The 24,762-nt window shown below is 42.5% G+C and overlaps 1 protein-coding gene across 10 annotated transcripts in view; it reads left to right on the top strand.

Moving 5' to 3' along the window:
- Positions 1–17,322: 17,322 nt before the first annotated feature.
- Positions 17,323–24,762, top strand: part of SUMF1 (sulfatase modifying factor 1) — a 114,135-nt gene continuing 106,695 nt past the window's right edge. For all 10 annotated transcript variants that reach the window (XM_074032758.1, XM_074032757.1, XM_074032756.1 and 7 more), the window contains exon 1: positions 17,323–17,616. In XM_074032758.1, the coding sequence (XP_073888859.1) occupies positions 17,347–17,616 (270 nt within the window). In that variant the 5' untranslated portion in view covers positions 17,323–17,346. The remainder of the gene's footprint in view (positions 17,617–24,762) is intronic.

The raw sequence follows: 24,762 nt of genomic DNA, 5'->3' as shown, positions 1-24,762 counted from the left end.
AAAAGATTGTTATTTCCAAAAGAATCTCACTCATAGGCAGATCAAGACTTTTCTTTCTAAGTTTCTGAATATACTCTTTTGTACCTGAATGAGGAAACATTGTTATAAGGCTCAATGAAAAAATTTCCATGCGGTAATATGTAAATAGATTTGGTCTTTCCAAAAAAGGATTCAGTCCCAGCACTTTGGGAGACCAAGATGAGCTTGAGCCCAGGAATTCAAGACCAACCTAGGCAACATAATGAGACTCTTTCTACAAAATAAAAAATAAAAACATTAGCCCAGTGTGGTGGCACAAACCTGTAGAACCATCTACTTGGGAGGTTGAGGCTGCAGTGAGCCATGATTATGCCACTGCACTAGCCTGGTCAGAAGAACAAGATTTTGTTCCAAAAAAACAAGGGGGGTGGGATTTGTTAATCATTTTTAACTTGTGTATTATTGAACACTCATTTGGCCTTCAGAAAAAGCAAAATGGTCCTGGTACAGTTGCTCATGCCTGTAATCCCAGCACTTTGGGAAGCCGAGGTGGGCCGACCACTTGAGATCAGGAGTTTGAGACCAGCCTGGCCAACATGGTGAAACCCTGTCTCTACTGAAAATACAAAAATTAGCCAGGCGTGGTGGCAGGCGCCTGTAATCCCAGCCATTCGGGAGGCTGAGGCGAGAATCGCTTGAGACTGGAAAGCGGAGGTTGTAGTGAGCCGAGATAGGGCCACTGCACTCCAGCCTGGGTGACAAAGTGAGAGTCCATCTCAAAAAAAAAAAAAAAAAAAGGAGTTTAAGTCCATCTGGTTTTGGAAATTTTCACTTGGTTAGAGAAGTAGGGTGAGAAGTTGCTATTATTAGGTTGGTACAAAAATAATTGCAGATTTTACTTTCAATGAGAAAAACACAATTACTTTTTCACCAACCTAAAAAAATAGAAAATCTTTGTATTATGTTTGTTGTCCTTACTTTTTTTTTCTTAAAGGAAGAATGTGTACATTCTGACCCCAAATCAGTATTAGAAACTAGGTTCTCAGATTAAATTGGCCTTTATTTCTCTTCCACTTAAATTATTTTCAGAGCATATCACAAGGGAAGAGGCACCAATGTTAAAAAGAAAAGGGAAAAAAAGACTTCTTATAATGTTAACCTATTTTAGAATGATGTTTTGAAGCAACAGAGTGGCACTTGGTAACATATTAATCCATACCACAAGGTAAAGGAAAAGGAAAAACACTTCTCATGTGTTTCATGTAATAACTCTTAATAAGTAAACTGATTAATTGTGATATTAAATTATGAGTCATATTTTGTGTCACTGTCTCACTTAAAATGCAATAGAGGTTGGGTGAGGTGGCTTAAGCCTGTAATCCCAGCAATTTGGGAGGCTGAGGCGAGTGGATCACTTGAGGCCAGGAGTTCGAGACCAGACTGGCCAACATCGTGAAACCTTGTCTCCACTGAAAACACAAAAAATTAGCCAGTCGTGGTGGTGGGTGCCTGTAATCCCAGCTACTCAGGAGACTGAGGCAGGAGAATTGCTTGAACCTGGGAGGCTGAGGTTGCAGTGAGCTGAGATCACGCCACTGCACTTCAGCCTGGGAGAAGAGCACGACCCTGTCAAAAAAAAAAAAAAAAAAAGCAATAGAAACAGAAAAATTCTTGGTGAAATAAGGAAACAGTTGAGTTTGTCTTAAAGGTCTATTTTGGGTGAAAGAAATCATGGACCTCTATCATTACTCCATAAGGAAGAAGCCTATTCAGGAAGTGTAGAAGACTTTTTGCCGTAGGATGATATACTCTTCTAGAGAAGTATATTTAGCAAATATTGGCATACATAAAGCATACAATAATAAAGAGATTTGGGTAGAATTTAGAATGCACATGTGGATTTCAGGATAATTTTCAACACTATGCCTTTTTATTTTGTTGGTTCTTGGGTTCCTACCACAATGCCTGGCACATAGTGGATACTTTATATATGTATTTATTATATAGGTATGTGTAGTCAACATATTTATGGGTCTCTAAAGTGATAATGAAGATCCTTAAAATATTATAAACAAACTAGGTGACCCTGGTTATTTAATATTCAATTATATATATTAAGCAAAATTCATTCACTTAGAAATTTTAATTAAGTTAAGATACAGCCAATTGGGCACAGTGGCTCATGCCTATAATCCCAGCACTTTGGGAGTCTGAGGCAGACTGCTTGAGCCTAGGAGTTCAAGACCAGCCTGGATAACATGGTGAAATACCATCTCTACAAAAAATGCAAAACTTAGCCAGGCACAGTGGCACATGCCTATAGTCCCAGCTACTGGGGAGGCTGAGGTGGGAGGATGGCTTGAACCTGGAAGGTCAAGGCTGCAGTGAGCCATGATTGCACAACTGCACTCCAGTCTGGGTGACAGAGCAAGACCCTGTCTCAAAAAAAAAAAAAAGAAAAAAAGATATAGACAATACTGACTGGTAAGCTATCTGTACCCTAGACCGGCCAGACTTCAAGAAGCTTACCATGCCCATAAGTACAGTAGACTCAAAGTGCCTAGATTTTCCCACTCCTAGTTATCTGTTTACTCAAGAGAAATGAAAACATACATCCGCACAAAAGCTTGTACACAAATGTTCATCGTAGCATTATTCGTAATAGGTAAAAAGTGGAAAGAAATGTCCACCAACTAAAAAACAAAACATGGAATATCCATACAATGGTATATTATTCAACTATAAAAAGTGAACTACAGATATATGCTATACAACATGAATGAACTTTGAAAATGTTATGATAAGTGGGGGTCAGGCACGGTGGCTCACTCCTGTAATCCCAGCACTTTGGGAGGCTGAGGCGGGTGGATCACCTGAGCTCAGGAGTTCAAGACCAGCCTGGCCAATATTTCTACTAAAAATACAAAAAGTAGCTGGGTGTGGTAGCAGGCACCTGCAATCCCAGCTACTTGGGAGACTGAGGCAGGAGAATTGCTTGAACCCGGGAGGCGGAGGTTGCAGTGAGCCGAGATCACACCATTGCATTCCAGCCTGGGGGACAAGAACGAGATTTCATCTCAAAAAAAAAAAAAAGAAAGAAAATATTATGCTAAGTGAAAGAAGCCAGTCACAAAAGGTCATTTATTCTATGATTCCATTTATATGAAATGTCCAGAATAGACATATAGAGACAAAGCAGATTAGTGGTTGCCTAGGGCTGGTTGGTGGAGGGGGTACTGTGAGGAAATGAGGCAAATTGCTAAAGGGGATGGGATTTCTTGTTGAGGTGATGAAATTGTTCTGAAATGAATTGTGATGATGATTGTAAAGTCTGTAATTATCAAAAAAAATCATTGAATTGTATACTTTAAATGGGCGAGTTGTATAGCATGTTAATTTTTCTTTTTTCAGACAGGGTCTCACTCATTCCCCCAGGCTGGAGTAAGGTGGCATGATCACAATTCACTGTAGCCTCAACCTCCCCAGCCCATGTGATCAACCAGCCTCGGCCCCCAACTCAGTAGCTGGGACTACAGGTGTACACCACCACTCCTGGCTGATATTTTAATTGTAGCCTAGGCTCATCTGGAACTTCTGGAATTAAGCCATTCTCCTGCCACAGCCTCCCAAAGTGCTGTAATTACAGGCATAAGCCACCACACTCAGCCCAGTTATTTATCAATGAAGTAGTTACCAAAAAACAAAAAAGTTGAATCTGAATCCTGGGATTTGCCATTTACTAGTTTAGGTAAATTACTTATATGAAAAGGGACCAATATAGTTTCTACCTCACTGGATTGTTGCTATAAAGAGAAAATCCTGGTAAAAAGCCTCTAACTTAAAAAGCAAAAATAAGTAGTAGCTATTATTATTATTATTATTATTATTATTATTATTGACAGAGTCTGGCTGTATTGCCCAGGCTGGAGTACACTGGCACAATCTCGGCTCACTGCAGCCTCTGCCTCCTGGACTCAAGTGATCCTCTTGCCTCAGCGTTCTGAGTAGCTGGGACTACAGGTGCATGCCACCACGCTCAGCTAATTTAAAATTGTTTTTTGTACAGATGAGGTCTCACTATATTGGCCAGGCTGGTCTAGAACTCCTGGACTCATCAGGCTATTATTAATTAATTGTTAAAGGACATTGGTCCATTCACAGACCACCCTGCTTTACTTTGTACCATTCAGGATGCATCTCAGGTCGTATGCCTGACAACCTGCAGCACTGCCTTATGTAAAACGTGCCCTGGGTCAATCAAATTCCTGCTCTTTAGATTTAAGTGGTGAAACACAGACTAGGGCAAATGACTGTGAGGCCTGAATTTTCGGTCATAGGGGTTGGGTGAGCAACAGGCAAATTGTCATGATGAGGGAGCAAAAGTAACCATGAACTGTGAAAGATAGGTAGGTAGTGAGAGGAGAACACAGACGCCATGGAGAAGGAGAAATTCTGTGAGTGATGTCTGGGTGGACAGTCCCGAAAATTGTCTGAATTCCTGGTAATTTACAGATCCAACCCCAAGCCATTTGGAGCGTTGCAATACGCCACCACCATTGTGTGAGGTGCCACCACCAGACTTCAGAGGTTCAAGACCCACATTCAAACCACAGTTTACCACACCACCTACTAGACTTCTGACTTGGGCAAGTCATTTAAACTCTCTGAGCCTCACTCCCCTCATCTGTCCACCTGGCATCATGATAGAACTTCCTTCACAGGATTGTTGAAAGAACCACATGAAATCTAAGTGCTCAGCACATAGTAAGTACCAATAAATGAGAACTATTATTAATTAATACTACAGTCTATTTTTATTAATGTGTTTTTACTCCGTGCAAGCAAAGATACTTAATTAAATAGCTGGTTATACAAAGTTATTCACAATGTGAAGTCTTTTGGTTGAAAACTGATTTTTATAAAAGGATACTTGGTAATGAAAGTTTTAGAAATGTTAGTGATCTACTCAATCCCTTCTTGTACTGGTAAGGAACTGACACCTAAAGATCCTTCCAGATCACACAACCAAACAGACTATGCCGGGATGAGAGGCTGAGCTTCCTGACCCCAGGCTTGAGTTCAGTCTGTTGACTCTCAGATTACTGGGATTTCAACTACTAAATACATTTAGCAAACTTTTCTATACCTATTCTCTTTTCCAGTTATTCATTCATTCATTCATTCATTCATTCATTTTTTGAGACACACCCAGGCTGGAGTGCAGTGGCACAATCTCGGCTCACTGCAACCTCCACCTCCCGAGTTCAAGGATTCTCATGCCTCAGCCTCCAGAGTAGCTGGGAATACAGGCATGTGCCACCACAGCTGGCTAATTTTTGTATTTTGTAAATTTTATATTTTTAGTAGAGACGGGCTTTTACCATGTTGGCCAGGCTGGTTGCAAACTCCTGACCTCAGGTGATCCACCTGCCTTGGTCTCCCAAAGTGCTGAGATTATAGGTGGGAGCCACTGTGCCCAGCCTAGTTCTTTATTTAAAAATTTTTTTTAAACAAAGGCATGATTAAAGTCCTAATGCTACTTACTGTATTATACACATGTTATGTTATAATAAATTCACTGTTTATTACAGCAGTTTTATTCCACTGGGTTATTGTCCATTGATATGCCCAACTGTCACCAGGAAAGAAACACTTTTCCATGGGGGAAATCACAAGACTGTCCTAGTTTCCCAGTGACCTATCCTGTTCTGCTGCTGCTGTGACCCAGAGAATGAATTCCTCATAGCGGAAGGAAAATGGGGTCCTTCCACGGATGGCTTTTTCTTTTTTCACATAATGATACCAATTATCCCAGAACAAGGAGGAGAAAAAACCAAAGTTCTTACTTTCTTGTCAGATTTCCCAGAGGAAAGAGCATGGCATAGTTCCTTTTTCTTCTCTGAAATTATTTCCAAATTAGTTTGCTCCTGGCCCAATTTACGTCTATTCATTTCTGTAGCCATTGCATCACACCCAAATGAGTTTCCTCTTTCTATTGTTGGACAAATTTTCACAAAATATTTGAAAATTGTCTGCTTCCTCTTCATTCTGTTCTGTGGGTAAATCATTATATTCAGACTCTTTCCTCTGGGAGTCCTTTGAGTTACAAAGTTAAATGACATTCCATGGGCGGGAGACTTGGAGAAAGCTCTCACTGTTGGGAGGTGAGCGGTTTGTGAGTGGACATTTATCATCTCTGTTGGCTTATCCATGGGTGTGCCTCTGGTGCCTTGTATGCTACTTAGGAACTTGTCATTAATTATAATAATGGTAACACATTATAATAGAAACTATTAAGGTCTTACTATGTGCTAAGTCCTTCACATAGATTATCATATTTAATCCTCATCACAATCCTAGGAGGCGGGTTTTATTTACTCTATTTGATAGATTAAGAAAATTAAGAATTCCAAAATGTAAGTAAGCTGTCCAAGATCATTCAACCTGGAAGCAGCAAGGATGGCCTGAATCCTAAACTCTTATCCACTATTCCCATGGTGCTCAAATTGTGGTCCTCAGACCAGGAGCATCAGCACTACCTGGGAAACGGACAGAAATGCAAATTCTTGGACTGGGCAGTGGCTCATACCTGTAATCCCAGCTCTTTGGGAGGTCAAGGCAGGAGGACTGCTTGAGACCAGGAGTTCAAGACCAGCCCGGGCAACAGAGTGAGACTCTCTATCTCTGTAAAAAAATTTAAAAAATTAGTTGTGCATAAGGCTGCACAGTGAGCTATGTTGTGTCACTGTACTTTAACCTCTGTGACAAAGTGAGACTCTGTCTAAAAAAAAAAGAAAAAAGCAAATTCTCAACCTGCACCTCAAATCTACTGAATTAGAAATTCCCAGGGTGGGGACCAGCAATCTATGTTCCATCCAGCACTCCACGTGATTGATGGATGCTGAAGTTAGAGAATTAATTGCACCTTGCTATGCTTTACATGCATAAAGACATCACACATATAACCAGAGAACTACAAAGATTGTCTGGGAAATGACTCCAAAAACTTTGGGTTGTTGGCCAGGAACTTGCTGGGAACTGAGGTTTCCTATCTCTCAGTGGGAGGGCTGAGACCCCCATGGTGTTTCAGAGACTCCCCCGGCATCTCCAAGTCAGGGAAGTTAGCATTTTTCAAAATTCCCATTAACGCTGACATCTGAACTCAGACTATCTGTGCCTGAGCCCCAAATGGTTATCACCACCTCTACCCTATGCAAGACCACTCTCCCACTTTCCTGGCAAAAAATGGAGAGTGGTGAGAGGTTGAGGGGCAGAGTCCCTCCTCTGGTCACAGTCCCACTGTGGTCCAGCTGTGTCATAGCCAAAGCACATTGTCTGACTCGCCAAAGAATGCCGAGAGGATGGAGGACACACATCTGTTGACCCTTTTGCCTCTGAGTTCCAGCCTGCACCTAGTGATGATGGTGGAACTGAAATATTTGGATTAGTTTCCCCTTGTTGCCATTACAAATGATCACAAACTTAGTTGCTTAAACAATACAAATTTATTATCTTACAGTTTCATAGGTCAGAAGTCCGATCTGAGGCTCATTACGCTAAAATCAAAGTGTTACCAGGGTTGTGTTCCTTTCTGGGGGCTGTAGAGGAAAATGTTCCTTTGCCTTGCCCAGCTTGTGACAGCCGCCCAATTCCTTGGCTCTTGGCTTCCTTCCTCTATGTGCAAAACCAACAATGTTGCATGTTTCTGAGCATTGTTCCATGCTTTCTGACCACATTGTTGCATCTTGCTGACCACAGCCAGGAGGGGTTCTCCTGCTTATAAGGATGTTTGTGATGACATTGAGACCTTCAGGATAATCCAGGTTATCTCCCTATCTCAAGGACCTTAACTGAATCATATCTGCAAAGTCCTTTTTATCATGTAAGGTGGCATATTTACAGGTGAGATAGGAAAAAAAAGAGAAAATGAATTCATATATTATTTATCAATAAGAGGAATATATAAAGCCATTTTTCCTTTATTCCAAGACCATTTGCTAAAACATATATCTCTGCTTTAAAAACTTTTTTTTTTAGGGAAGAGGAAGTATTACCACATTATAGGCATTTGTAGCTCAAAAAAATATGTCTAGATTTCAGAAACCATAAACTGGGACAGAAATTTGTCTTATAAGCAAAATAATATGATAATAATTTCATCTAGTGTTTATTTTCCTTCTTATACCTGCCTGCTTGATTTCAATGGACGCTGTTATGAAGTAGGCAAGCAGAGGAAACTCAGGCTTACAGAAGCTTTGTGACTAAACCTAAAGTCCCCTAAATAAATTCCAGGACCCAAAGTCCAATCTTTGACTCTTAACTCCCGGACTCTTTGTATTATAGTAGGCAAGACTGCTCTAAGTAAAGGTAAGTCTTCCTGGAAAGAAGTTACTTCCTCGCTGATCCCCTAAGCTTTAGTCACAGACCCCCGGGAAACCACAGAGTAATTACAAGGATTGAGAGTTCACTCATATGTTAAGCACTAGCTGAAGTCTGAAAAGGTGATGTATATTTGTACCTTCAAATATATACAGGTGCTGCTGATGTGATTTCATGTGCAGTTTCCTTTGCTAATGCACAGCCTCACAGCAGCATCTTGACATTCCATTTTCTAAAAAAAATGAACACATAAAGTAAAACTGCTATTGAATGAACATCTGAAAAAAATACATATATACACACACAAACACATATATATCTCCTCTCTACAATTAAGCTCTCATTTGTGAAAAACTTGGGAATCATTTTTCTTCCTCATTTTATTTGACTTCAAACATTGTGATAGCTAGGCTCTAAAAGAGACTCATGACTGTGATTTCTGGTATTATTTCTTCCTCTCTCTTTCCGAAGGCACATAAAGCATCTTTCACTTGCTCTAAATTTCTTTTGGTGCCATTCTGGCTACTTCTCACCCTTCTCTCCAAACACCACTGTCCAGAAACATCAGGAAGATAAACGGTAAGTTTTGAGGAGAATAATTATAGGCTGTACTAGAGTAGTCCAACACAATGCCTGCAATGCTGCTAGCATTGCTAAGAGAAAAGTGCCCCACCCAGCACCAGTAAGGGGTAGAACTAGCGGCTTATTTTGTGAACACAGTAGTTTGCAAAATGTATGGATTAGCATCATTTGGAGCTTGTCAGAAATGTGAATTCTTGGGTCCCATCCAAGACCTGCTGAATATGGTGGCATCCCCAGCAATCATTGCTTTAAGAAGGCCTCTAAGTGAGTCTGATGCAAGCTACAGATTTGCCTGACCCAATTGCAACTGATTGGACCAGAAATAGCTACCTGACTCAAATGCAGCTAAACCATAGGCTTCCTATTGGTCTATGGTGTCTTATGGCGAGAGAAAGAAGAGCGGGGCAAACCAGGCTTCCCCTTTGTAGCGGGTGAATGGGGAAACAGTGATGCTGAATGAGGCTGTGCAGTAGCATTGAGGCCATGAAGGGTCATGAGCATGCTGGGAACAGAAACTGTGACTAAGCAGAAGCTGTGAAGCCAAAAACAACAATGACAAAAAGACAACGAGGAGAGGGTGAAGAAGGCAAGCCAACTGGAAGAGAAGAAATAAGTGTGCAGGGAAAAGCAGAACTTGGAGAGCTGGGGAGTGAACCAGGACAGCAGGAGAGTGAAGTTCAAGAAAGTCCACCGCTGAGCTCCCAGAGCTGCTGCAGCCTCTAAGCCTGGTTCTGTTTTTCACAGTGTGCCAGTGCCTTCTGAAACTAATCATTCTGTTGTCTGCAGCTTCTGTCCTCTGTATTCTTAAAATGTATCTTTTCTTTGCGTTTTCCTTAAGGAAGGCTTTCCCCATGCCCTCCACCCTCTACCCCAGTGCTTTCAAGGAGTGGGGAAAGTAAGACCAGAAGCATTCGAAAAAGAAAAGAGGGCCGGGTGCGGTGGCTCACGCCTGTAATCCCAGCACTTTGGGAGGCCGAGGCGGGTGGATCACGAGGTCAGGAGATCAAGACCATCCTGGTTAACACGGTGAAACCCCGTCTCTACTAAAAATACAAAAAATTAGCAGGGCCCGGTGGCAGGCACCTGTAGTCCCAGCTACTCAGGAGGCTGAGGCAGGAGAATGGAGTGAACCCGGGAGGCGGAGCTTGCAGTGAGCGGAAATCGCGCCACCGCACTCCAGTCTGGGCGACAGAGCGAGACTCCATCTCAAAAAAAAAAAAAAAAAAAAAAAAGGAAAAGAAAAGAAAAGAGGAAATGAACAAACGAAAATGAAACATTCTCTGTACATAACTTTCTCTAAAGCGTGAACTAGTAAAACTAAAAAGCCTAAATTAATAGGCTTTCCAATCATGATTTCACCAATAAAGGGCTCCGAAGAGAGTCTAAAGAAAGAACCATATGGAACAATTTTTTTCTGCATCTAATTATTTGGACTTCTCTCTTTCACTCTCTAAGTATAGAGGAAGGTGTCCTTCAAAAAAAAAAAAAAAAACTACTTTGAAATGCTCAGTTTAGATATTAAATGGGTTGATAATAGAAATAATCATAACTAAAAACTCTTGAGCTATTCTTATGCACCAAGCAATGTGTAAGTATGTCACATGTTTAAGTTATTTAATGTCATTTTCACAAGGGCAAGAATTCTTTTCTGTCTTTTTTTTTTTTTCACTGATGTATTCTCAGTGCCTGGAATAGTGCTTGGCTACTAGTTGACACTCAATAAACACTTGTTAAATGAATTAATGAGAATCTTCATACAATCCTTGAGTACTATTATATCCATCTTGCAGGCCCTCCTGACCGTAAAAATGGAAAGCCACATTTCAAATGTCTATGTGAGCATAACACTGTCAGGCAGCAAGTTTCTACTTGGACCAAGACCATGAAGGTTTTTATTCATTTGATGATATATTCATTCATTCAGTAAATATTTACTTAGCACTTATACATACCAAGTGTTGTTCTAGCCATTGAGGTTACACTATTGAATCCTAAAGATGCTATAGCTGCCCCCATGGGGAGACAGAGGAATAAACGAAGTCATTTCAGGTAGTGACAAGTGCTATAAAGACAATAAAAGAGGTGAGGTAAAAGAGCAGAATGGGAAAGGGTTATTTTGCATTTGACAATCAGGGAAGGTTCCTCTGAGGAGATAAGGTTTGTGCTGAGACCTACATGACAAGAAACAGCCAGCTTTGAAAAAAGTAGGATATTGCAGGTAGAAAGAACAGCAAGTGCAAAGACCCTGAGATAGGGCTGTGCTTGATATGTTCCAGGAGCAGTAAGAAGGATACCATGGCCAGAGCATGGTGAGTAAAGGACAGTTCGATGGAAGAGATCAGAAAGGAAGGCAGGGGCTAGATCATGGAGGACCTTCTTGGCCACGGTGTGGCAGCCTTATAGTATGGGCTGAGATTGCTCTCCAAGACAGACCCTGCCTCAAGGTGTACAGTCAACGGAGAGCCCACAGCAGAGCTCTCGTGGGATTGACCAGTGTTCCAACTGAGGCCACGCTCGCTTTTCCTGGGCAGCTCCAACAAATGATTGAATCTTGTGGGAAGAATAGGGCTCACCATTTTGGCTCAATGCATACCTCCTCTAATAAGCAGCCTTTGCTCTGGACTTCTGGTTGACCCGGACTAGACTTTCTCAGTGCAGTACCAGACTCAGAGGCTTTTCCTCCTCCATGTTCCTTCCTGCCTCCCTCCTTCCACAGGTATCAGACTTGTATTCAGTTTGGAGGCTTTCCCTTCTGACTGCTTCCTATTCCCTCACTCCTTGGGGTTTCACAGGTGCGACTTCTATGCCCCCCCGCCGGCCCCATTAAAATTTCTTGTATTTCTTTTTCTTTTTTTATTCTCTTTTTTCTTTTTCTTTTCCTTTTCTCTCCTTTTTTTGCTTTTTCATTTTTTCCTTTTTAATATTTTTTCTTTTCTTTTTCTTTTTAGAGGTGAGGTCTTGCTGTTACCCAGGTTGGCTTTGAACTCCTAGGCTCAAGTGCAACTACAGGTGCACCACCATGCCTGGCTTTCTCTTGCATTTTAATGACATCTTGGCATCTCTTTTTAAGAGGAACCACACTGAAACAATTGGTAGTGGGAATGGTCTGAGAAAGCAGGTGGTAAAGTGGAGTTTGGGGACTGGGTCACCCACTGCCTGCCTGATGATAAGGATCCCATCTTGAGTAGGGTATGACTATTTTCGGGCACAAGGCCCAACTGCTAAAAATGTTACCGGCAGTGACCCGGGAAAATGTCCAGGTGAAAAGGAATGCCTGTGCCAGCATGCTGACTCAGGAGTTTGAAAAGTGTACAGGAACAACGAATGAAAGGATAATGGAATTGGCTGGTTATTACCAAGCTGCACTGACCCTCCTACAAGGGATAATGAGAAACTGAGAGCATTTAATAAACAGCTGAGAACCAAGTGTGAGAGCCAGAGGGCCTCTTTGGTAGCTTGCAAAGAAGTCTTCTTCTCCTGCTGTGCAAGAGCAGGCCCAGCCGAGCGGCAGGCTGATGATCTAACTGTCAGAACCCAGAGCTCTACAGATGTTTGGATGCTCAGCCAAAGTAGTCTCCTATGCTAAAGTCAGGAATCTGGTTGGAAAAACATGGGGCCTGGACCCTGAAAAGTGGGGCAGCGACATCTAGATGGATGGCCCTGTGAAATGTGGCTCTGCAGACTCCTTTGGGACCCCGGAGGGAGCTTGCAGAGGTAGCCTCCCTGTCGAGAACCAGTAGTTTCCACATGGGGAAAATACTGCATATACCAGAGCTTTTTTTTTTTTTTTTTTTTTGAAAAAACAACAGCCTCCCAACCCCAAGAAAGCAAGAAAGTGCCTCCACATCTTCTTGTGGCTGCCGGGTTATAACCAGGGTCAAGTTTCAGTATAACCTGGCTGAGGGTAGGCTGGGCCTGATAAAGGAGAAGAGATTTTACTCTAAAGGAAGTGGAAGAATTAACTACATCATGGAGAAATTGGATGCCTCATACATTGTTAATGGGAATGTAAAATGGTGCAGCCACTTTGGAAAAGTCTGGCAATTCCTCAGAAGGTTAAACAAGGCCAGGAGTGGTGGCTCACACCTATAATTCCAGCACTTTGGAAGGCCAAGTCAGGAGGACCACTTGAGGCCAGGAGTTCAGGACCAGCCTGGGCAACATAGTGAGACCTCATCTTTACAAAAAAATAATAAACTGACCTGGGCGTGGTAGCAGCCTATGATCCCAGTTACTCTGGAGGCTGAGGTAGGAGGATTTCTCAAGCCCAGGAGGTTGAGGCTGCAGTGAGCTGTGATCATGTCACTGCATTCCTGCCTGGCAGCAGGGCAAGATCCTGTTTATTTGTTTGTTTTTTTTTTAAAAAAAAACAACAGCAGCAACAAAAAACCCCAAAAGGTTAGAGTTTCCATATGACCCAGCAATCCCACTTCTAGTATATATGAAGACAAATGAAAACATTTGCAAACAAAAACTTGTAAATGAATGTTCATATCAACATTATTCATCACACCCAAAAAGTGGAGCCAACTGTCCTTCACATGCGAAGTAGATAACATTTTGACCTGTGCCTTTCCTACTCCAAGAGCCTCAGGCAGCATCACTGTCTGAGGGCTCTCAGAATGCCTTATGCACAGGCATATATTCCTACACCACATGGCATCTGACCAGGGGACCCACTTCACAGTGAAGGAGGTGCAGGGGTAGGCCATGATCATGGAATCCAATGGTATTATCTCATACAATATGAACCCAAAGCAGCTGGCCTCATAAAAGGGTGAAAATGACTTACTGAAGGCACAGCTGAAATGCCAGCTTGGATGCAATATCCTGCAAAGATGGGGCCATCTATAAGGATGCAGTATATGCACTCAATTAGAGATGTCAGACGTGTCCCCACGTAGGAAGAACATACAGGTTCAGGAACCAAGGGGTAGAAGTAGAAGTAGCCCCACTTACTATTACTCCTACTGACTCACTGGGATTTTTTTTCTCCCATCCCTGCGACTCTGAGCTCTGCAGAGTTGGAGGTCCTGATCCCCAATGGGATGCTCTCTTTCTGTGGATACAACAAGGATCTCATTGAACTACAAGCCATGGCTATCATCAGGGCACTTTGCATTCCCCGTGTTCAGGAACCAGAAAGCAAGAGAAGCCTCTAACCTGGAAGGAAAATTGATACTGCTCAGCAGGAAGAGTGTCAGGTGTCTTCTCAAAACTGCAATGGCACCAACTTTCACAGTAAAAGCTTACCAGATCCTCCATAACCTGGCCCAATGTTACCTTTCTGATCTCCTTTCTTTTTTTCTCTCCCGCTTGCTCACTCCACTGTAGCCATGCTGACCTCTTTGATGTTCAGTGAGCAGACAAGGTGCTTTCAGGACTGGGGTCTTTCATCCAGCTTCATGAGATAGAAGAAACAAGAAAGGCTACAAAATGCAGAAGGAGCTCAAACGAGAGATGGAGGGTGGGAGATATTTTATATAATTACACTAATTTATACAGAGCCAATGACAGAGTTGGACTTTTTAACTCTTAATTTTTAGAACAAGCATCCTCACTGAGAGGAGGAAAATATTAGTGTGGAAAATATTGATGAGAGAAACCTCTCATCAGTGTTTCTCTCATCAATATTTTCCACATACTCATTGATTAGTGACTAAAAAGTTAGACTGAGACAAAAGAATGATCTTCCTGGAGAACGAACAAAGTTCCATCTTTGATAATGATTAGTAATAGCAAACTTATTTTTGAGATATGCTAAATGTCAGGCACCAAGGTAAGCCTTTTACATACTTTGTCTTATTTAATCCCTATGAAATCTCTAAGAAAAAGGAATTATTATTCCCATTGTGAAATTCCCTTTCCTACACATGAAGAAATAGAGGCTCAGAAAGGTGAAATACTTTGCCTAGGTCATACTTCATGTAGTGGCCAGCTTTAACCACAGCTCTTTCTGAGTCTAAGACCTATATTATTTTCTCCACGATTTGCTTCCCCTTAAGAGAAAGAGCTAATCATTACTTCATTCATGCATTCACTTATCCATAATTTAATAAATGTTCACACTGAGTGTTCATGTGCCAGGCTTGGCCTGATTTTGCTGATACAGTGGCAAATGAATAGGCAGGAGCCTTACCTTCATGGAGGTTATTGCCTAATGGTGTAGCTGGACCGTGAATCAAAGAAGTTCAGGTCTCTGAAGCGCAGCTGACACAGCATGTGCTGAGAATGACATTTGAAGGAGGCGAACAAAGATTACCGTTGACCTAGACCTTGACTATATATTATGCACAGTAAATACATACAACCTTGGTTAAGACATTGACTTTTTAGCTTCATCAATTTTGAAATGGGTATAGTAATAATACATTTCTTGCCAAGTGGTTGTAATCTCAAATGAGAAAATGTGTGAAAGGCCTTGGCAAACTGTAAAATGGTCAACAAGGAGAAAGGGTCTTTTCTTTCCTTTTCCTTTTTGAGACAGGGTCTCATTTTATCACTCAGGCTGGAGTGCAGTGGCACAATTACGGCTCATTGCAGCCTCCGCCTACCAGGCTCAAGTGATCCTCCTGCCTCAGCCTCCAAAGTAGCTGGGACCACAGGTTTGCATCACCATGGCCAGCTAATTTTCTTAATTTTTTGTAGAGACAAGGTCTTGCTATGTTGCCCAGGTTGGTCTCAAGCTCCTGGTCTCTAGTGATTCTCCTGCTTTGGCCTCCTAAATTGCTGGGATTACAGGCATGAGCCACAGTGACTGGCTGGTCTTTTCTTTATGCTAAAAAAATTCAAACATATACTACATTAGAATAGTGCAATAAACACCCAGACACGTATCAACCAGCTATGACCAGTTATCAACTCATGGCCAATCATGCTTCATCTTTAGCCAGACCCTAATTACCCATTTTTTTGGGAAGCAAATCTTTGACTGCCTATATTTTTATCCATGTATATACCTCAATGAGGGGATTATCTTAAAAAACATAGCCACAAATACCATTATTACTCCTAAAAGCATAAAAACAAAATTTACAGCAATTCCTTAATTTTATCAAATATCATAATTTGACTTAGTGGTCAAAAGTCCCTGATGATCTCAAAATTTTTGAAATCAGTAGATGTGAATTAGTATTTAGATAAGGTTCATATATTGCAGTTGGCTGCTATTTTTGTTTGTTTGTTTTTTTGAGACACCGTGTTAGCCAGGATGGTCTCAATCTCCTGATCTCGTGATCTGCCTGCCTCAGCCTCCCAAAGTGCTGGGATTACAGGCGTGAGCCATCACGCCCGGTCTGCTATGTTATTTTTTAATCTGTAAGTTTTTCCTTAATCTTCTTTTTGTTTTGTTTTTGCATTTTGTTCGCTTACGAAACTGTAGAACAGTGGTTCTTAAACTTAAGTGTGCATTAGAATCATCTGGAGAGCTTGTGAAACCCGGGATTGCTGTGTCCAGTCCCCAGGGATTCTGATTCCGTATTGCATTTTTTTTTTTTTTTTTGAGACAGAGTCTTGCTCTGTTGCCCAGGCTGTAGTGCAGTGGCCTGATCTGGGCTCACTGCAACCTCCGCCTCCCGGGTTCAAGCGATTCTCCTGCCTTGGCCTCCCAAGTAGCTGGGACTACAGGTGTGCCCCACCATGCCTGGCTAATTTTTTGTATTTTTAGTAGAGATGGGGGTTTCACCATGTTAGCAAGGATGGTCTGATCTCCTGACCTCATGATCTGCTTGCCTCAGCCTCCCAAAGTGCTGGGATTGCAGGAGTGAGCCACCATGCCCCACCTCCATATTGCATTTCTAACACTTTCCCAGGTGATGCCAATACTGCACTCAGGAAGGACACTTTGAGAACCATTGTTTTGCATATCCCACAGTCGGGATTTCCTTATCCCTTGGTAAAGTATCCTTACACATGTTCATCTTCCTCTCTATTTCTTGTTAGGAGGAACTTATTTAATTGTCTGCAGTACAAGATAATGGTTAAAACTCAGGGTTTAAAGTTAGATTCCCTGCATTTAAATCTTGCTTTTGATATTTATGTCATGATGTTGGGCAAGTCACTTCACTGTTCTGTGAACACAATATTACAGGGTCTTTGTGAGGATGAAATGAGATTTTAAAAAGTGAAGTGCTTAGCATAGTACTCTGGCACTTAGCAAATGCCCAACAAATTTGATTGTCATTTTTCAACCAAGAAATCATAAAGGGGTGCACGGTCTGTGGAAGGCCTTGAGTTTTGTGTTTTGCTGCGTTTTGACGTCAGCACAGGCAAGCAGGAGCGCCAAAAAAGAACCTATTTAAAAGTGAAGAACAACTCTCCTGGCCACTTCGTGTCATCTCAAAATTCTGCCCCTTTAAGGAGGGCTCAGCCACGTGACCCAACGGGTCACATGGCTCGCGGGAGAACATGGCTGCGCCCGCACTAGGGCTGGTTTGTGGACGCTACCCTGAGTCGGGTCGCGTCCTCTTGCTGCTGCTGCTCTCGCTGCTGTGTGGAGCGGCAGGGAGCGAGGAGGCCGGGACCAGTGCGGTCGCGGGGTCCCTTGCGGGTTCTTGCGGCTGCGGCACGCCCCAGCGGCCTGGCGTCCATGGCAGTTCGGGAGCCGCTCACCGATACTCGCGGGAGGCTAACGCTCCGGGCTCCGTACCCGGAGAGCGGCCGCTCGCGCACTCAAAGGTGCTCCATCGATTCTTCCAAGGCGGGTGGGGGCTGCTGGGTTACTGGACCGGGTTGGAGTAGGCAAAGCAAGGGACTAGTAGGAAAGGAAGTAAAGGTTATAACCACACCCCAAATCGAGCACCTGCTGATCCCGTATGAGGAGTTCTTCCTCTGTGCCTCACCGGAAGACTCCGTTTAATTGACCATTAGGGAGTTTGGTTTGAGGATTATTGTTACTTCTTTACCCCCTATTTCTTCCTCCCTCCAACCTGTTCTCTTGATGAGAGTCTCAGAATTTTAAGTCAATCAAATTATGGTTTAAATCACCATTTCCTCTCTTATTAACGGAATAAATTAGGATCCTGGGTCTCAGTATCTTCAACAGGGTTGTATACTTATCTGTAGTCTCCTCGAGTACACTCTGCTTGAGGACAAGGGCTTGTATTGTTTAGCCTGCTATTCTTAGCACTTTAGCACATAGGAAGGACTAAGCAAACTGTAGTTGTTTTATTACTATTATTTATCTGTGTCTTGCTTAGCGCCTCTATGTGTTAGGTGCCAGGATATATAAATAACTTACTGACCGGGCGCGGTGGCTCACATGCCTGTAATCCCAGCACTTTGGGAGGCCGAGGCGGGCGGATCACGAGGTCAGGGGTTCGAGACCAGCCTGGCCAACATGATGAAACCCCGTCTCTACTAAAAATACAAAAATTAGCTGGACGTGGTGGCGGGCGCCTGTCATCCCAGCTACTCGGGAGGCTGAGGCAGGATAATTGCTTGAACCTGGGAGGCAGAGGTTGCAGTGAGCGGAGATCGTGCCACTGCACTCCAGCCTGGGCGACAGAGCAAGACTCCGTGTCGGGAAAAAAAAAAAGAAAAAACAAAAAACTATTACTTCATTCTGTCTGCCCGGTATTTTGCATGTTGGTGTGTTGTCGAAACAATTTATGGAACTAGAAGTCAGGTGTTCTGACTCTTAAACTAGTGCTCTTTCTTGTTTACTTAGCGGACCCTATCCTTTTCCCATTCCATTTTTCTTTTCTTTGGGTTAATCCTGACTAATATTTAGGGCTTAGGTGAGAGGTAACATCCACAGCAGGTTTTACCTGACCGCCTCTCTTTCTCTCTCCTTCAGTATTTCCATATCCTGCCTCAGTAGTATGTGTTTACTCCGACATAACAATTATTAAAGATGTTTTTCTGCTGATGTCTCTCCCCAATTGGACTGTGAGGGTGATAGGGTCAGGACCATGATTTAGTCTCTCAGGTGTAGAGTGTAGGAGGTTGATACATGGGCTTCTCATTGTTTTTCCATCCTGTATAATTTTTGGTCTTTAATTTTTTTTCTGTTACCCCTTAGAGCATGCCCTGCAGCATTGTGTATCTTCTGTGTGTTGAAGACTCCTGATTACTGTTTTAGTGTGTATTGGCCATACTTGATTTTAATTCCTCTCTAACTTGCCGATAATTGATAATCAATCTCTCCCTCTTTCTTTCTTTCTTTTTTTTTTTTTCAGAAGGAGTCTCGTTGTGTTGCCAGGCTGGAGTGCAGTGGCGCCATCTCCGCTCACTGCAGTCTCCACCTCCTGGGTTCAAACGATTCTCCTTCCTGCCTCAGCCTCCCAAGTAGCTGGGATTACAGGCACAAGCAACCATGCCCAGCTAATTTTTGTATTTTTAATAGAGATGGGATTTCACCATGTTGGCTGGATAGTCTCAATCTCCTGACCTTGTGATCCGCCCGCCTCGGCCTCCCAAAGTGCTGGGATTACAGACATGTGCCACCGCCCCCGGCCAATCTCTCCCTCTTTCTAAGGAGAAATCCTTGCATCTGTTTATCTATTTTTTAATAGGGAGCCATCTCATTTGCATATATGCATTGGTCTGTCTCATAATTTTGTCTAGATTCCTCTGGCAAGCCCTGAACATTTCTCATTTTTAAACATTCTGTTTTCCTATGGGTTCCAGAATGGATGTGGATGCTAGAATCTTTTGAATTATGTTTACAAGATGTACATTTTTCATCCCTATAGAGTGGTTTTGTGTCTTGATTGATGCTATATGGGTCATCTTTGGCCAGTTCTTATAGTCTGCTTTCTACACTGTTTAGGGGCATCTCAATTTATTAACAAATTAGTGGTTGATGAGAATATACCTTCAATCCTTCAAGGGCACAACCTAATGACTGAACCTGAAGTAGTCTTGTTGCAAATGTCTTAGTTCATGTGCAGATGACTTTGGTCTAATTCTGACACTTTGCCATTTATTCTAAATTCAGGAACTCCAATATTTCAGGAGAAGTAAATGATCATAGTGGTGGTTCTGCTTTTTTTTTTTTTTTTTTCTCTTTGTTTTCTGTTTATTTGGTTTAATTCAACAAATGTTTATTTGGTACATTACTGTATAACACTTGTTATATAAGATTCATCCTATGTGCTGGGCATACAGGAAAAGACCCATACACTACCCACATGGCATTTACACTCTGGTAGGTGTTTCTCTCTCTCTCTCTCTCTCTCTCTCACACACACACACACACACACACACACACACGTAAGCATCTTTTTTCTGTAGTGAGAATACTATAGGAGAAATATGTCCAGAGTACCTGGAGAGGAAGAAAGAATTCATTCTTCATGGACAAGTCAAGTAGTGCCTCAAAGAAAAGGTCACATTTGAGCTAGGCCTTGGAGGAAATATTTTTAGGAGCTGGGAATGGAATTTCAGATTCAAGGACATTCCAAGAAGGAGAATAGTATCAACACATGGCACACTGTGGAAATGCATGGTGTGTGCTGGGAAACATAAGTGATTTAAGATCTGGGAGTGACCTGTTCGCACTTTTTGATGTAACACTTTTTCGGTAAGTCTTTTTTTGTTTTTCTATATTCATACAATGAATGTGTGGCAAGGTGAGGGACACAGAGAAATAACACTGGGCTTTGCCCTCAAGAAATTTTCAGTTTCACTGGAAAGTTATGGCAATTAGAATTGTCTGGGAAACAATATAGACATTTAAAAATTTGATGTGTATTCCCTCTGGTTATAAAAATACAATTCTCATTGAGAAAATTATCTTAACAGTTTTCTGCACGGCTTATGATTGTGTAACAAGGAAGCAAAATGTTTTAGTCTGCTTTTATCTTTTAGAAGAGTTATTTGAAAGGCATTTAGGATCATCGGATGCTAAGATTGTAGGTAGCATGTCTGTACTTGTGGATAAAGTCAGTCTTGATTTCCTGTCTGAGGAGGTTTCTGTCTGGTAATGCTTCCCTGGGCATCCAGGCACAATCGAATGTCGTCTCTTCCATGAAACCTTTCCACCTCCTACAAAGAAGTAGTTTTTCTATCCTCTCAGTTCCCATAGCTTATTTTGTTGTTGTTTGATGACAGCTTGTATATTTTCTTTAATATAGTGCTAGTGTTTTTTTTGTTTGTTTTTGTTTATGTTTTGTTTTGTTTTTGAGACGGAGTCTTGCTCTGTCGCCCAAGCTGGAGTGCAGTGGCGCAATCTCGGCTCATCACAACCTCTGCCTCCTGGGTTCAAGTGATTCTCCTGCCTCAGCCTCCCAAGTAGCTGGGACTACAGGCATCCACCACCACGCCTGGCAAATTTTTGTATTTTTAGTTGAGATGGGGTTTTACCATGTTGGCCAGGATAGTCTCGATCACTTGCCCGGCCCTAATGTAGTGCTAGTTTTGTAGTTGTCTGATATTCTACATTGGAAGCATTTTTAGATGTTTTAATCTCTATATCTTCCACGTGCCTTGTACATTTTAGGCATTCTGTAATAATTTCTTGAATGACCTATTTCCTTTTATGGTGGATACAATATTGAGAAACTGCCTTGGGAATAAAGAAGGTCACATCCTCTTTCAAGAAACATTTGTAAAGTATTCTTTTGCTCTATTCATCCTCCTGAGAATCCTGTGAGAGAGATTGTCTCCCACTTTACAGTGAGGCAACTGCGGCTTAATGGAATCATATAGCTCAGAACTGCAAGAAACTTTGAATGTCATTTCATCTATGATTAGTGTCTGTTTGTAGAGGCAGGAGGGTGACAGAATGGTAAAGATAGATAAGCCCTGTATAGATAGATAAGGCAGGGGTTTGTGGACAGATCCAGAGAGCATGCTTCTCTTATTCACCCAGCTTTCTCATGAGCCTTTAGCTTATTTTATTTTATTTTATTTTATTTTATTTTATTTTATTAGAAGGGACTCAGAACAAGAGCCTTTAGCTTTTAATGTTAGGGCTGAGGAGAGGAAAGAAGGAAAAGGAGAAGTTACACAAAAAAGTTATGTATGATCTTATTTCATCTTTGTGTACAAGACAAAAATCACTAGCAAGTGAAAAAAAGACAAGACTGGCTTAAGCAGGAAAAAACTGGAGGGGACATTTATAGCTCTCCTGGTTGGAAGTTCAAGAGTAAATATGGTCCCAGACACACCCGGATACAGGGCCTCAGGCAGCATCTCCAAGGCCTTTCTCTTTGGCTATCTCTTGGCTCTTCTGCTCCATTGTCAGGTAATGTCCTTTCTCCTACTGATAAGATAATGAGAAGAGAAAAAGTTCTTTCCTGGTAGCTCCAGCAAAAGTTCAAAGATGAACTTTGATTGGGTCTTGGGCCTATCCCTAATTACATCTCTGTGATCAAAAGAATGCTATGGTTGGCCAGGCTTAGTGGGTCGTGGGAAGTAGGATAGAGTTATCCAGTACCCCTGGGCCACTTAGAAAGCTTAAGAAATGGTTTTGGAAAGGAACTTCAATATTTTACAAGTAGAGGGAGTGGGTGCTGGATGGACCAAAATAGCAGTGCCCACTGCACGTGGCCTAAATGTGTAGCCCACATACGGTGCTGTTATTCCAATGAATAATAGAGTCATTCTTGACTTCACTTACACTTCTGGCTTGAGTGGCAGTGGCAGAAGCTGTGGTGTGGCGGGAGGGGTTTATCTCACCTTCAGATTGGAGGAGATGTGGATTCTTTGAATTTGGACCTTCAATGAAGAGTTGACTAAAATGGTCCTTTTTATGTGGCTTAGGATCCTACAGAGTGAGACACTTGATGCTCTGGTTTTGTCCTCTTAGGACTGCGCTATCTTGTGTCCCAGCATTTATAGTGAGAATAATGGACAAACTTAGTTCAGTCCTTGACCTGCATCTGTTAAACAGGTTTCACTGTGATGTTGACATGTTATGCATGTCTAGGACTATTTAAAATTAAATAATATTTTTATAATTATGCATAATTCAAATGATAAATTGCTGATTACAGTCATGACCTCATTCAATTAGTAAAGATTTTTTGTGTCTACTGTGGACCATGCACCATGCTAGGCACTGGGGATATAGAAATGAAAGATTCATTTCTGGTCCCCAAAGAGCCTAGGTTCTAGGGAAGATGAAAACACAGAATTAAGATACTTTGGGTGAGATGCGGTGGCTCATGCCTGTAAGCCCGGCACTTTGGGAGGCTGAGGCAGGAGTATCACTTGAACTCAGAAGTTGAAGACCAGCCTGGGCACATAACAAGACCTCGTGTCTACTAAAAAAAATTAGCTGGGTGTGTTGGTGTGTTATGCCCAGACCCTCTGTTCTCTAAAGAAGACCACCAGAGTCCAGAGTCAAAGCCAAGCGGCAAGGATCTTTACGACAAGTTCGAACTTGGTCCTTCCATTACACAGCATACAAGAGGGCCCCGAACAATGCGAGTGTTTGCTTTTTATAGCCCGAAAGTTACAGGGGAACAAAGGAATTCTTTTGGTTCCCGCGCTTTCAGTAAAACTTTGAACGGCTGCCTCCTTATCGGAGACTTTTCCAGGTGGTGTTTGTACTGGGCTCAGGAAGTTTGAGAGATATATGGCGATATGTGGTGGGATGGGAGGATGTGATGTGTTTGTACTGGGCTCAGGAAGTTTGAGAGATATATGGCGATATGTGGTGGGATGGGAGGATGGGATGTGTTTGTATTGGGCTTGTTTGTTTTGAGCCCGGGGCTGAGGAATGTGCCCGGCTCCTCTCATTCCCCCCTTCTTTTCAGGTATCTGTAGAGCCAATCTTGGGTCTTACAAGTCTGATTCTGTTTCAGCGTCTACAGGTTGGTATTGGGCTCTGAGGACCATGAGTTGTACAGTGTCAAATCTTTCTCTAACGAACTGCAAAATTCTGTTAACAACACAAGGTCCTACGGTAAGCAGAAATAGAAGACTCAGCAGGGGTCTAAGGAAGGAGGCTAACAGAGAAAACATAGATGAGTTCCACCATTGGTCTGCAGCTGAAACAAACTGCCATGTTCTTACTTCTGTGCTTAACTTGCGTAACTGTTGGACCCGGTCCTCCACAAGTCCTGATTCATTTATGTAGAAACAACAGTCTTCTTTTAGGAACATACACGTACCTTCTTTTTCAGCAGTGAGTAGGTCTAAGGCCCTCCGGTTCCGCAAGGTTACCTGTGCTAGGGACGTGAGCTGCCGCTGGAGGGAGGCAAGGGACTCAGCTGACTCCTCTATAGCAACGGCAAATTGTTGGTACAGCTTGTTACTTTCTATGAGGGTGTGACCTAAGGCTCCCCCCGCCAGTCCGGCTGCCATGAAGGATGCGGTGAGGGAGATTCCTGCAATGAGGGGGAGAAATATGGCTCGTGCAGGTCTCGGTCTAGGGACTGGGTGAATAACAGCACTAGTCCAGTTACCGGTATACCTTAGGAACTCTCCGGCAGTAAGTAGAGTCAACCGGGGAACTAATGTGACAGGAAGACACAGTAGGTTGGTAACAGAGGGGCTTGATAGGTTTTTAGATAATGTTCTATTACACCAGAAGAATATGCCTGACGGAGCCCTTAAGGTGATATTAGGGGGCGTTGCAGTGATGCTGCAGAGGCTGGAATTAGTTCCTGAGAAACAGTAGGGAAACTTTTCTTGACTGGGGTTTAGGTATAGTGGCACGTTAGGGATAGGGGCATATGAGAGGTTTCGGTGGTTGTTAGCTTGGGCAGAGGTAGAGGATCCTCATGGCAGGGGGACAGCGGTTAGCGGTGGATGCCCTAGAGTGGCACACAGAAAGCAGCCAGACAGGCTGTGAAGTCCTGTAAGGTTAGCAAGTTCTAATCCTTCTTGCAATAATTTTAACCAGGAAAAAGGACGTAAATCTTGTGTCAG

This window comes from Macaca fascicularis, chromosome 2 (genome assembly GCF_037993035.2).
Source record: "Macaca fascicularis isolate 582-1 chromosome 2, T2T-MFA8v1.1".
Lineage (NCBI taxonomy): Eukaryota > Metazoa > Chordata > Mammalia > Primates > Cercopithecidae > Macaca > Macaca fascicularis.
This window is presented reverse-complemented; position numbering and strand designations above follow the sequence as displayed.